The sequence below is a fragment of the Solanum tuberosum genome, unplaced genomic scaffold, assembly GCF_000226075.1.
Source record: "Solanum tuberosum cultivar DM 1-3 516 R44 unplaced genomic scaffold, SolTub_3.0 scf00101, whole genome shotgun sequence".
Lineage (NCBI taxonomy): Eukaryota > Viridiplantae > Streptophyta > Magnoliopsida > Solanales > Solanaceae > Solanum > Solanum tuberosum.
This window is the reverse complement of record NW_006239029.1, coordinates 1,268,575-1,283,025: the sequence shown is the minus strand read 5'-3', so window position 1 is coordinate 1,283,025 and position 14,451 is coordinate 1,268,575. Positions and strand designations below refer to the sequence as shown.

At 28.7% G+C, this 14,451-nt stretch overlaps 1 protein-coding gene and 1 non-coding gene across 2 annotated transcripts; one reads left to right on the top strand and one right to left on the bottom strand.

The window, feature by feature from the left end:
• Positions 1-508: 508 nt before the first annotated feature.
• On the top strand, positions 509-7,392 carry LOC102579641 (arogenate dehydratase/prephenate dehydratase 6, chloroplastic-like). The gene is made up of 3 exons (XM_006349069.2): positions 509-1,917; positions 7,213-7,216; positions 7,386-7,392. The coding sequence occupies exons 1-3, from the start codon at positions 645-647 to the stop codon at positions 7,390-7,392; spliced, it is 1,284 nt and encodes a 427-aa protein (XP_006349131.2). The 5' UTR covers positions 509-644.
• Positions 7,393-7,867: 475 nt separating this feature from the next.
• Positions 7,868-7,948, bottom strand: TRNAL-AAG (transfer RNA leucine (anticodon AAG)). Its single transcript has one exon. It is a non-coding gene; the product is annotated as a tRNA-Leu (tRNA).
• Positions 7,949-14,451: the final 6,503 nt, after the last annotated feature.

Genomic DNA, 14,451 nt, shown 5'->3' with positions numbered 1-14,451 from the left:
AAATTACTAGGATAAATAATTAGTGATGGAACAACCTTATACTAAGGGGTGTTAAATAGTCGGAAAAAATCCCCTTTATTTTTTTTGTGTCTATTTTGGTTTGTATTGCGACATTTCTTACTTTCTTAAACCCATATGTGTTTATCTTTTTTTTTTATAGTTCGTTTCAAAAAACCACTTTACTATAATTAGAAACAATTTAATTTTAATTTCCTCTTTTATTTACAGACAAATAAATATGTAAGAATTATTTTAGATTATAACGTTCAAAATTAATTCTTTTAAAATAACATATCAAGTTAAATAATGTCACATAAATGATACCGAGAAAGTAATATTTTTTTTTTATTCCAACATGAAATGTAATCTATTTAAGGTTTATGTAAAGGTAGGAAAAATATTTTCGATTGAACATGAAATTAATAATTAATAAGAGGAAAAAAGTGGTAGGTGTGAGATTGACCAAACCTCCTTCACCCACCCACTCCCCAATATAAATACCATGTTCATTTCTTTCATTTCTCAGCTTGGATGTTCCCTTAGAACTACAAGCTTCAAATAAATTTCTCTCTTTTTATATTTTCATTTTATTCTCAATTACACCCCTAATTTTATAGAGTAATTGCAATTTGCACCCTAGAAAAATGCAATCGCTTACTCCATCATCGTCGGGGATAAATCTCAAATCCTTAATCCGGACGAAGATACAGTCGAACCGGGTTAACCCGATTCGACCGGTTATCAGATGCGTTTACCGGTTTGACGCGGCCAACGCCGCCGTCAACACCGGTACCGCGAATACCAACTCTGCCGGACACGTCGGCGGTTCTAGAGCCGACTGGCAGAGTTCCTGTGCGATTTTAGCAAGTAAAGTTGTGTCGCAGCAGCAGAACGCTGAGAAGAGTGGCGGCGCTGGTAACATCACCGCCGTGAACGGCCATAAGGCGACGATGGATCTCGATCTAGTTCCAATCGATAACCAACCTAAGCCGCTCACCATCACTGACCTCTCCCCAGCGCCGATGCACGGTGCTCAGCTTCGCGTCGCTTACCAAGGTGTACCTGGAGCGTACAGCGAAGCTGCCGCCGGTAAAGCTTATCCGAAATGTGAAGCCATACCTTGTGATCAATTCGAAGTTGCATTCCAAGCCGTTGAGCTCTGGATCGCTGACCGTGCAGTTCTCCCCGTTGAAAACTCTCTCGGAGGATCCATTCACAGAAACTACGACCTCCTCCTCCGTCACCGTCTCCACATCGTCGGAGAAGTTCAACTCCCAGTTCATCACTGCCTCTTAGCACTTCCAGGCGTTCGAAAAGAGTATCTCAACAGAGTCATAAGCCATCCACAAGCCTTAGCACAATGCGAGCTTACACTAACAAAACTCGGTTTAAACGTAACTCGAGAAGCTGTTGACGATACCGCCGGCGCTGCCGAATACATAGCTTCCAACAACCTCCGTGACACAGCCGCAATCGCCTCCGCACGCGCCGCCGACCTATACGGTCTCCATATCTTAGCTGAAGGAATCCAGGACGATTCAAGCAACGTAACTCGTTTCGTTATGCTAGCGCGTGAACCAATAATTCCTCGAACCGATCGTCCATTCAAAACAAGCATCGTCTTCGCACATGATAAAGGAACAAGCGTTCTGTTCAAAGTGTTATCAGCTTTCGCATTCAGAAACATCAGTTTAACGAAGATCGAGTCACGGCCTCACCGGAATCGTCCGATCCGGCTAGTCGACGATGCGAACGTCGGAACGGCGAAGCATTTCGAGTACATGTTCTATGTAGATTTCGAAGCTTCCATGGCGGATGTTAGAGCTCAGAATGCGTTGGCTGAAGTTCAGGAGTTCACGTCGTTTTTGAGGGTTTTGGGAAGTTATCCAATGGATATGACTCCATGGTGTCCTTCTCCCCCCTTTTACCCCCTACCCCCACCTTAAGAAAAAAAAATTATATTATATTTAATATGTTTTATTTTAGGATTTATATCATAGTTTGAATTACATTTCATAATCTTTGGTGAATGTGTAATTGTTTATACTCATTTTTTTCCCCATATGTGATGAATTTATTTATTTTCTAATTTGATAGTTATTATACTCTTTCTTATGGCTCGTCAAAATAAAATTTTAATCTATAATCTTCACTCAAAATTGATATATCTAAATTCTGAACGTGTTATTTTAATTGTCGTACTTTATGATCTAGAAATTCGTTTGGAGTCAATCAGAATCTTCGATCTTAACCTTTGGTGATTGAATTTGTATGACTTAGTTCAATTGTCTCTTTTCTCTTCTTTCTTGTTTTGATTTAATCACCTAATATTTAGTTATTTAATTTGTGTCTTGTGAACCTAGTTTAAGAAAAAAACGCTTTCTATACAAAAAAAAATTTGATATTTTTTTAATTGATATTACTAGTGCTTTTCAAACAATTGTAGAAATAGGATCAAATAAAAAGAATATACTTTCTTTTTATTCTTTGAAGTTATAAGATCCAAGGGATTTGAGATTCAAAGAATTAAAAAATGTGAGAATTTTAGCCTTTAGGTGGCACAAGGGAATCTATTTTTTGGTTAATAATGGTGGTTTCACAATAAAGGGTTATGGAAGAGGTGAACTTACGAATTTTTATTTATGAATTCTGAATCATAATGTTTTTATTACTTCTAACACAATACAATATATGATTTTAGTCAATTTTTACTAGGTTTTGTCTTTCGTATTAATAATTATGATTTGGTCATGAATTATAGTGACATGGATATGACTCCTTCACTCATGATGAATTTCGAGTTTCAATTTGAGAAAAGTAATTGATAGAGAGCGTTTTTTTTATATGGATCTTACATCGTGGAAACTCAAATTAATCAAGATCTTAATTAATCTAACATTTTGTTATGAATGTCCAAATATTTTTAGAAAATCAGATTTGTGTCAAGTTTCAATCTGTGTTTGATCATAATTCTTGGAAACATATTTCTCTCTTTTTTATAAAAAAACAACCACTCACAAATTCTAAAAACTATCAAAATACCTATAAGTTTGACACAAAATTAACATTTTTATAGTGTAATAGATAATATATTATTTTAAAATCATAATATGATATTTTAATAAAAACTACAATAATCCAATTACAAACTACTACAATTCGTTAAATTACAAGAGTTACAAAGATTTACCAGGACAAAATAATAAATACTAATACTTGTACTAACTAATTATTCTATAATAATCTTCTCACATTTTACGAATAACTGATTAGATAATCAAAATAAATAAATAGAAATTAGTTAGAGTCATAAATAGATAAAAAAAAAAAATTATATATATATTTAAAATTTAAAATTGAAAAAAGTAATGGTTGCCCCCCTCCCCCTCCCCCTCCTTTTTTTTGGGGTGGGGTGGCGTGGGGATTATATTTCCCCAACTTGTGCTCTCAACTACTTTATCTTGACTTCTTACAAACTTCAACTTCATTGATGTTTCGCCACAAGGCATCTTAATTTCTTTTTCAATCTTTTTTGAGTCAATTCAAAAAAAGATTATTAACTTTATCTACTCAAATATTTTGAACTTCAAAAATCACTTGAAATCATTATAAAGTTATTGCCCATCACATTTATACCATCTAAAATAATTTTATCATGTGATGGAAATATTTATGATTTATTATTTCAATCTTTTTTTTTGTTACTATCAACACTAATATATAAACATATTACCAAACCATGAGTAGGTCATATAGAGTTTTCATGAAATTAAATTCCTAACTAAAATTTTGGCTTGGGAAAATAATATACATAAATTGAATGCCTAACATCTAACACTATTGATGCTTAAAGTTTTTTTTTTCATTCACAAAAATTTGGACTCGAAAACTTTAAATTATAAATGAAGGGATCTTAATTTTTCAATTACAATATTTATTGGTGTCAAAAATTCGTTAAACATACTCACTTCATTTCGTGATAATTAAAATTTTAAAAAGAAATATCATAGCACACTACTATAACTTTATAAAAGTTTATGATCTTACATGTTTCCATAACATTTGTTATGATTATAAAAGTTTTTCCTCAAGAGTAAACTAGAAACAAATATTAAATTTAATTATTGTTAAAGATAAAATGTGATATTATTTTCTAAATTGATTAAAAAAGAAAGTGACAAAAGAGCTACTCATAATTAAAATTATTGACATTGCTACTTTTGCTAGGGCCAAAAAAGAAAATTGTGGTATTGAGGACCATAGTCTATATAAGCCATTTGTAGACATCCCATTTGATGTAAGGATTTTTTTAAAAAATTTTGTGATGATAAAATTGTCCTTTTTGTTGTGGCATTATCTTTAAAAAGTTATGAACCACGTTGTCCTTTTTGGAGTAGTTTGGTTGGATGTATAATAATATTATTAAATATATAATACATATAGTAATAATATTAATGTTGTTATTAGTTATATTAAAATTATTTTTTATACATTGTTTGATTTTATGTATTAAAAATAATATATATTAAATAAATTTTTTAAATTATTCATTTACATAAATACTCTTCATAAATACAAGAAAAAAGATGCAAAAAGGTATGAAAAATAATTATATCTTTAATCATGATGTATGCATTAAAAAAATTTGCATTATTAATTAATGATTTGTCATGTATTAGTTATAACTTATATAACCATATAAAGTGTATAATTAAAGATAGGTTGAAAATATGTATCAGACATAATATTAATATAAATAATATTATACACAAAATCAATACATACATTATTATTTAAAATACATTCTATCAAATAGGGGTGTAGATTTGGACAATCTTTGTCGGAAAATAATACCGTATATATTAGTAAAATGATACACGATGTAATTAAATAACATATTCTGAACACTCTTGACAGAACAAGGTGTTGTAGCCTAGTGATTTTAGACGCATTGAAAGAACCCTAGAGTGCTCATGTGTTCGAATTTCATTTTTTTTGATCAATTTTTTTTATTTTGTGAAATTCCTGACTTCACTATTACTATCAAACAATCCCACCTTACAAGTCCCCAAACACTTTATTTTAGATTTTCTTTTCATTATTTGAATATAACTTATACACTATACAATATGTATAAACTGAAAACTTGATTCATTGTAAAAGTATATTTCATCTAAAAATTTGAAATTAGGAAGAGAATGGGTTGGTGAACAAAAGTAGTAAAATGTTGTTGAAATAGTAAAAAAAAATTTAAAAATTGACTGTAATTAGAGGTGGAGCTAAATGGGGGTTCGCGGGTTTGAACGAATCCAGTAGCTTTTTCGTAAACTCTATATTTGTATTAGAAAATTAGATAAATATATATATATGTTAACTTGTGAATTCCATAAGAAAACTGATATTAACGACTCAATAATAAGAAAGGAACCATAAAAATATTTCCCATACAAGAATTGTTGATTCAGACTATCAACAAAAGTTTCTCTTTTACCTAACATTTAGAACCCTCACTGTGTAATTAATTATTTAGGAATATTTAAACCTTAATTCTTGTTGTAGGTGGGAAATATAACTTTTCAATGGCTTATGTTATTATCTTTATTTTTTAAATATTAATATTATTATTTACGATGTCATTTATGCATCAACAGTAGGGGTGGGTGGAGTTAACTCATTCGTCGTGAGTTTGGCACAACCAGTAACTTTAAAAATATAGAATTTCCAACTAGTAATTTTAAAAATATAGAATTTCGAACTTATAAACTTTAAATTTTGGTTCGTCTCTGATTATTTTCAGTGGATGTTTCTCATTCTTATACATACGTCAGGCAATTGTAATTTCCTTTTTTAAATTCTGTTTGCACGTTGTTAATAATTTTAAGGGATAATAGTATTTTTAATCCTTCAATTATTGAATTTTTTAAATTTTAATCCTTGAAATAGTTAACAAAATATACTTAACCTCGAATTAACCAAAGTATGTAATTTTGGTCCCTTGATATAAGTAATATGTTATATTTAGAATATTTTTTGGATTATTTTACTGTTAAACATTGAACATTAATACATCTTTAACATAACACGTGATAATTAAATGGTAAAACAATTGATGCTCACGGTAAATTTGTATATATTCACAAGCCAATTGATCAAAAACATGTACGCGTTTCAATTAATTAAAGACTAAATATAATTAGTTAAGGGCTAAAATAAGAATTTATCGATAACCGAAGATCGAGAGTACTTTTAACCCTAATTTTAGAAGGAAAAAGTTATTTCAAATGAAGAACAGTTTACATATAATTATGTTATTAGACAAGGTTAGTTTCTTGTGAACACAACAAAGACTATATAGGAAGATTGGTCCACTTGCTAATTATTAGTATTATAAGTTGGTTTAGTTGCTAATCTCCCACTAAATATATTTCTCTATTGCTAATCAAAACATCAGAAAATGCTCAATATATTCTGAAATATCGCTGAAAAAATAGATATTTATGACAAGGAATCAACAACTGCTATTCTTTGGCTACGTTTAGGGTAAACTTTGTTTCAGTGTAATAGCCCGCAAATATCACACCAAAAAGGGAAATCGCGCTAGGTAAATTATGTGCCTTGAGTTCGACTAGGAAAATATGTCAGATGTTGCGACTGACACCCCTCATTGCTCTGCTCAATCAACTCAGTCAATCTTACGGATTATATTATATATTTGAATTTGCCTTGAGTTCGACTAGGAAAATATGTCAGATGTTGCGACTGACACCCCTCATTGCTCTGCTCAATCAACTCAGTCAATCTTACGGATTATATTATATATTTGAATTTAGGTCTAAATGATTATAAAGGTATTATTAATATTAGAAAAGAAAGTACATTATGGAGCTAAAACAATTTTTACCTAATTAATTTCCATGAAAATAATATTAGGTCTATTCAAATTGTTGATATGTCTAATCAAATAATATTAGGTCTAATTAATTTCCACTAGTTTTGCCTTTTATTAATTAAGATATTTCACAACTCACATGAAAGTGACTAGTAAAATACTATGTGACAGAATTATAAAGCATCTTTTTAAAACATTATTCTTAAGTTATTCATGTAGAAAAAGAAGAAGATATTAATGTACTATAAAGGCCTCAAGTTAAAATCGGGTTACGAAGCCGTCTTTATTATAAATATTTCATTTTTAATGTGAGACTGCTTAATGTGACTCTGAATTTAGTTGGACCACAATATGAGTAATAAATATCAACCTGGGACTTTTTTATAGGGTTGTAGAAAATCGATAACCCGAATCAATTTTTTTTTATTGGTTTAACGGTTTTGATTTTTTTATTATCGTGTTATCAATTCTTAACGGTTTGATGTTTTTTCTTAACAGATTAACCGATAACTCAATAGTAAATTAATAAATTATATTTATACAGTTCGGTATATAAAGTCCTTGACTTAAGATTTAGTTTCATATTTTTATTTCTGGCAAACTTTCAGTTATTCTACAATGTGTTAGCGTTGTTTTTGAGCAAGATACAATCTATCAACTCATGTGCATGGTTTATTTGGTTTGTCACCATGTTCAATCACTTATTTTTTGTGTCAAATCTTAACGGTTAAACCAATAACCAAACCGATAACGACCAATAACCGATAACCCACTATTTTAATGGTTCTTAACGGTTTAGCATGTCTACAAACTGATAACCGATAAGTCCAATCGATAAACTTCAAAACCAAACCGATACGCAACCCTACTTTATAATGTGACTCTAAATTTAGTTGGACTACAATGCGAGTAACAAATATCAAAAAACGGGTGGGAATCCAAAAAATATATCTAGAAGTAAAAAAAAAGAACATAAAATGTTGAGAGTGGGATTTGAACCCACGCCCTTTCGGACCAGAACCTTAATCTGGCGCCTTAGACCAACTCGGCCATCTCAACATTGGCACCTATTAAAGTTTTTCTATTATATTTGTAGTCGGAAAAAATATCATAAAAATATGTGTATTCAATTCTTAAATCAATGATAATTGATACTAAAACGAATAATATATAGTGTCTTGCGTAGAATTTGTGAGTCATGTCATACACGATCATTTACATAGTTCGGGAACACTCTAACATACAAATATAAATTTTAAATTTGATCTTAATTACTATGAAGTCATTTCGTTCATAACTAGGTTATTCTGGAATTACAATCAAAATTATTTAAATTTATAATCCAAAGATTATATACATGTTTTTATTATTATAAGAAGAAAACTTCAAATGACCATTGACAATTGTCAAGATGTGGTTTAAAGTTTAAACTATACAAGTGTCTTTTATTTAATTTTATTTTTTCATTTTTGGAAAAAAGACACTAATTCCACCATAGTCTGAAGACCATTTTGGCAGACATATATATACACTTATTATATTTGATGAAATATTGACAAATTGTTGGTGAATCTCTAAACAAGGACACCTTTGCTTCTTTTTTGACAAGTTCATGGAACTCACTAATTATATTATTTATCATAAGCTTTTTGGTGAAATAAATAGTATTTTCATTAAGAGGTTTTGGATTCGATTTTTGAATTAAAAAAAAAAAATTGTTAGAAAACGCTTTTTCCTTTAACAAGTCATACGTCAAACAAATCTAAATAAGTCACGATTTCAATATAAAAACTGACAGATTGAAAACCAAATAAAAATCAAATTTCTTCTTAAATTCAAAATTGCCCTTACCTACCACCACTCGTCTGATTAATTCAACTACCCTTTGTGTGCATGAAAAAGTATTCCTTTTTAAATTATTGTTTTTTAAAAAAAAAAAATCAAATCAAATACAAGATATATTGTTAACCAAATGAATATTTTACAAAAAAAAAACAATAGTTTTTTTACAAAATGAAATAAGAATTATAAAAGAAAAAGTCATTGTTTAACAATTCAAGAACTTTTTGAAAAAATATTAAGTACAATTTTTTTTGCAATAAAATTGGGAAAAAAATAAGAAATCTTGATTATATTAATAGGGACATTTATTTTATTTTATTGAATTTTTATTATTATAGAAGTTGATTATGTAACAAATAATAAATCTTGACTATATTTGATGCTTGGTTGTTGAAGAAAAAGTAGGTGGAAATTAAGTCCACATAGGGGGTGTTGGTTAGACTTTTTCTTATACAAGTTGTACAAGTAACAAGATAAAGAAAATAAATAAACAAAGTCAAATAAATACTTATTACTATACTATTATGATATACATGTCTTATATTTGTTTTAGTTTTGCAAACTCAAGAATTCTACATTTAAATGAGTGACCATTTCTTTCTTTTCTCGTTTTTTTTATTTTATAACCAAGTTGATTTTTCTTTTTATTTCATACTAGCTCTTATATAATATATTACTAGCTCTTATATAATATTATTATATACATAAACCATTTCCAAAAGGAAAGAAAAAAAAAAGAAATATAAAATTATTATTTTTTAAATAAAAAAGGAGAGGAAATAAGTGGTAATTTGCACTAGTAATCACTTTTAGGATTTTTATTTAAAATATGATCACTATTTGCAATATATCCTTCAAATTTGTGTATACATGTCTAAAGTTTAAACTTATCTCGTCCCAAAGCCCATCTTTCGACTCATTATCACAATGCACCCGAGCTAGGGGCACAATTAGGGCCGTACGAAATCGAACTGAAATCGATAATCTGAATCGAAAAAAAGTTATTGATTTATCAGTATTAGGTTATTAATTTAACTGTTTTGATTTTTTTTACTATCGAGTTATCGATTCTTAACGGTTTGAGGTTTTTCTTAACAGGTCAATCAATATTCCAATAGTAAATTAATAAATTATATTTATACCATTCAGTAAATAAAGTCCTTGACTTAGGATTTAGTTTTGTATTTTTATATCTAGCAGTCTCAAACTTTCGGTTATTCTACGATGTTTTAGTGTTATTTTTTAGCAAGATACAATTTATCAATTATCAACTCATGTGCATTGTTTATTTGACTTGTCACCGTGTTTTTAAGTGATTTTCAATAATTTATTTTTTGTGTCCAATCTTAACGGTTAAACCGATAACGATCGATAATCGATAAGTAAATATCTTAATGGTTCTTAACAAATTTAGCATGTCTACAAATCGATAACCGACAAGTCAAACCGATAAACTTCAAAACCGACCTGAAACCGACTGATACACAACCCTAGGCACAATCCAAATATCTTTTACTAGAAAATTATATTGTATATATAAGGTTCAAATTACTTTTTATGTATATATAATAGATATTTAATTTTCTTAATTTTTCCATATGTTCATTCCTTTATATTTCAAACCCCCTTAGTGAAATTTTGGACTCCGCCACTAATCACTAGCTCAGAGTCAATTTCAGCCCAAATCATAACCCAAAAAAGGATATGGGCTCATGAAGTCCAATCCAAACAAAATGGCACCATATGTCCTTTTTCAAGTCATTCTTTATATTTTGACCACATTTTGGAAATTTTTGCATATATAGACTTGACAGTAAATGACTAGTATCTAATTACATTTTTCTCCTCCCCCTCCTTTTTTTTTAATTGAAAATAATTATATAATATTGACCCACGGTGTAAATTTATCTTTGTTTAAATTTCTTTAGTATAAAGTACATAATATATTTGGGGCTAATTACATCCTATTTCAGAAGTTTCCCCAATAACGAATTTTAAATTTTTCATTGCTCTTGAATACATTTCTTGGTTGTTCGATACATTACAAATGATACATTACTTAATGGGAGGGATGTATCCGAGAGACGATAGGGATGTGTCCGAGAACGAAGAGATGGATGTATCCGAGAGAAATTTTTGTATTTTTTTTAATAGTAGAGAATTTTGGAGATTGTGATATCTTAAGTCATATATTTATGTAATTTTTCCATTTCTTTATTGAAATAACTTATCAAGGAGGGTTCGAACTCAGCCCATGGGGTCAGCTCAAATGGACTATTAGTAGAGCTCAATAATTTTGTAATATCTTTACTTATTCCTTTTGCTTCTATTGATGAGATTTTTAGTCCGTAATTCGCTCATCAAAATAATAATCGATAATATACATTACACACATAATATAGATATTTTACACATAACTAGTATACATTTTTTTGTATATATAGTTAGTGGTTGTAATTATTTTTTGTAAGCGGCTATTTATGTAAGTTTCCCTTTATTGATACCTTCATAAAATGGCAATCAAAGTCAAATTAACAAACAATTATACGATTTATAATCCATGTTATACATTAGTGTTAGGGAATTGGGCGTAGGTTCTTCGAAATTCAGTAATTTTTACATACATTATGTATTTAAATTGAGAAATTTATTAAATATTTGTTGAAAATTTAATAACAGAGTAAGCTTTTGGTCCAACGATAAAAATAAAACTTACTTAAGTTTTATTGTGTTTCTCAATAAGAGTTCAATTCCCCATGGACACTTATAATAAAATATTTTTAAACATTTAAAATTGCTAAAAAATCACACTTTAAATTCTGAATCCGTCCTTTTCCATAATCTTTGTACGTTTTTCATATTTCTTTTTCCTCTCAAAAATGTTGGAATTCAAAAATAGATAGGACCTTAATTACTTTTTGAAAAGTAATCATTGCATTTGATCAATTTTTAAAATTAAATTCTCATCATTATCATATATCATGGGGTATCTAAATCTTTCCATATATATGGAGTGAGATTATTTCTCCTAATAAAATACCCCATTCATTATTGCATATTCCATTATGTGTCAATCAAACATGAATTTTCATGTTAAAAAAATTGAACTTGAAAGTTGCTAGATAATTACATGTGGCATGCAAGAATAAAATTTGAATCAAGAGTATCCTATAAAGTATACACAACTTTGATTTTCTATTTTTACATATTGCCAACTTTGGACTATAAAATAAGTACAATTTTTTAGAATATGCAACTTTGATGCCAAAGATCTTAGCCTCCACAACCACCAACTAATATACTAAATAATGGCATAAAGTTTTAGTGCATTTTCTTTAAGGAACACAAACCGTTAGTGGCACTATGTTTGATAGTGTAATGAATTTATATTGTTATTATAATTTTATAGGTATAACATGTTAGTATTTGTTGCATATATAAATAATAATGTACTGTCTCTGATAATTTAAATTTTAGATGAGATATTTGTAATTTAACAAAATTCAGAATAGGTCTGGGTTCCAGTCTCATCGGTAATTATTATAGATTAAAATTGAACACGTACGATTATACTTAGGAAAACAAAGGAAATTTTATTTGTATATTTGGTATATATATATATATATATATATGTATATGTTCGCCCTGAAATAGATTTATTCCTTGGAACAAACTATGTATAAATTAGGAGGCTATTTTGTGAATACAAGTAAGGTTTTTTCCCGGCTGATTATATCATAATGGTACAAGTGTTTTTGAAAAGAAAAATAACTTGTATAAACTTAATTCAAAATGAATAATATCACACTATATTAAGCACATTTTTACCAGCATTGTATTCCATCAACTAGTGCTAAGAGATTTTTTATTTTTTATTTAAAAGGCACTCGTCTTAGTCTGTTTGGATGGGCTTATTATTTTTAACTTATAAGTTAAAAGCCATAAATTACAATTTTTAACTAATAACTTTTGACTTATTTTTATCTTTTTAACTTGAAATCGAGTGTAACACTTTTTAAAATTATCTAAACACTCCATAAATGTTTAAAACCACGTAAAATTAAGTCAATCCAAACAAGTTCTTAATCAGCTAAATGTTTTCTTTTAGTTCTAAAATATATTTATATTTTTTCTTAGAAATTCTTCCAAAATGAAATACATATATTATTAATGTTTCCAATAGAGTGGATCATGTCAATACTCTTTTGTTGCAATAAATTAAGTAATAATGGGATGATATGTGAGTGTCTTGTAAGAAAGCACTCACAATTGAAACCAAACAATTCCTTAAAATAGATATTGTCATGTATGAAGGTGGAATTCCCACCACTTTAATTGGTTGCTTACATGTGGGAAGCAATGTAACTTGGTGCTTGCATAAGTTAAACTCTAGCTAGTTTATTATAAAAATCGTGGCGGAGTGATAAATATTTTTTTTGAAAATTCTAAATCATTCATTAGAGATCTTAAATATGAAGTTGTTTATGTTAGAGAGTGTTTTATCTGTATATGATATTTCACGATGTAAATCCACATTCAACAAGATCATAATACAAGTATCGAACACCAAGTAATAAAAAAACTTCCATTTCTAGTCTTTTCTAAATTTGAGAGTAAGTTCAGAATCCATAAATTTCCGACCTAGCTCTACTTCTAAACTTAAATAATTGTCATCATTTTTTATTTTTTTAAACTTCCATTTCTTGTCTTTCCATTCGTAGGCTAAAAAAAGACATCAAAAGTTATGAAACTTGTCTATAGATAGTGAAAGTTAAAAGTTACTAAAACAAGAACAAAATATTAAAGTGTTGTAATGGGAAACAGTTGTTTGCATGTCTAAAAGGTTGACTTATTGATCTTGCCAGTTGTCACCTATCCTATTCCACCTCCGCCACAAAGTCACTTGACGATAAAAAGAGAAATTTCGAATAACTTTTTTCTTTATTCTTAGATACTTCAACGAGTCACTTGAAGCTCTACTTTTCGCTTTACCCCGTGTTGTCTTCCTCTAGTGGCTCACATGACCCAATAACCAATAAGTCGAAAAAGGCTGAAGTTATTTATCTTTTTTGTTATTATTAAATAAAAGACTATCATATATTTTATATTTTTACTCGCAATAGTTATGATCTTTGAAAGAATCGATGATGTCATCAAAAATAAACTATTTTTACATCTAAGAACTTCTTAAATATCGCCTACTCTTTTTCTCCCACAAAATAATGAGATATTTGTTTGCCCCTCATGTATGTCGAGAAAATAATAATAATAATAATAATCTCTTATATTTAAGAATGATTCTTGAAATATGATAGAAAATCAAATATCTATATCAATAAATTTTGAATATCGAATTAAAAAAAAAACACTTGTCACATGACCATGTAGATACAATATATATATATTACTATATAAGAAGAGGGAATAAGTATTCACCACAAGTCAACATGTGTTCCAATAAGAAGAGGGAATAACCAATATATTTATAAAAAGAAATGACATATAAAATAAAATGGAGAGAGTATTGGTTTTTCAAAATGGAAAAGGACAAAACACATATAAATTATTATATAAGACATATAAAAAAAAGTTGGTTTAACTCTCAAACTTAAAAAGTAACATATGTTATTAAAAACTTTAATAAAAAGTACTATAATTTACAATAAATAATAACTTAAAATATCTACAAGACAACAAAAAAAAGACTAATTTTTGTACTG

Excerpts from the sequence above, each read along its gene's own strand:
- LOC102579641 (XM_006349069.2), top strand. The coding sequence starts at position 645 with ATGCAATCGCTTACTCCATCATCGTCGGGGATAAATCTCAAATCCTTA.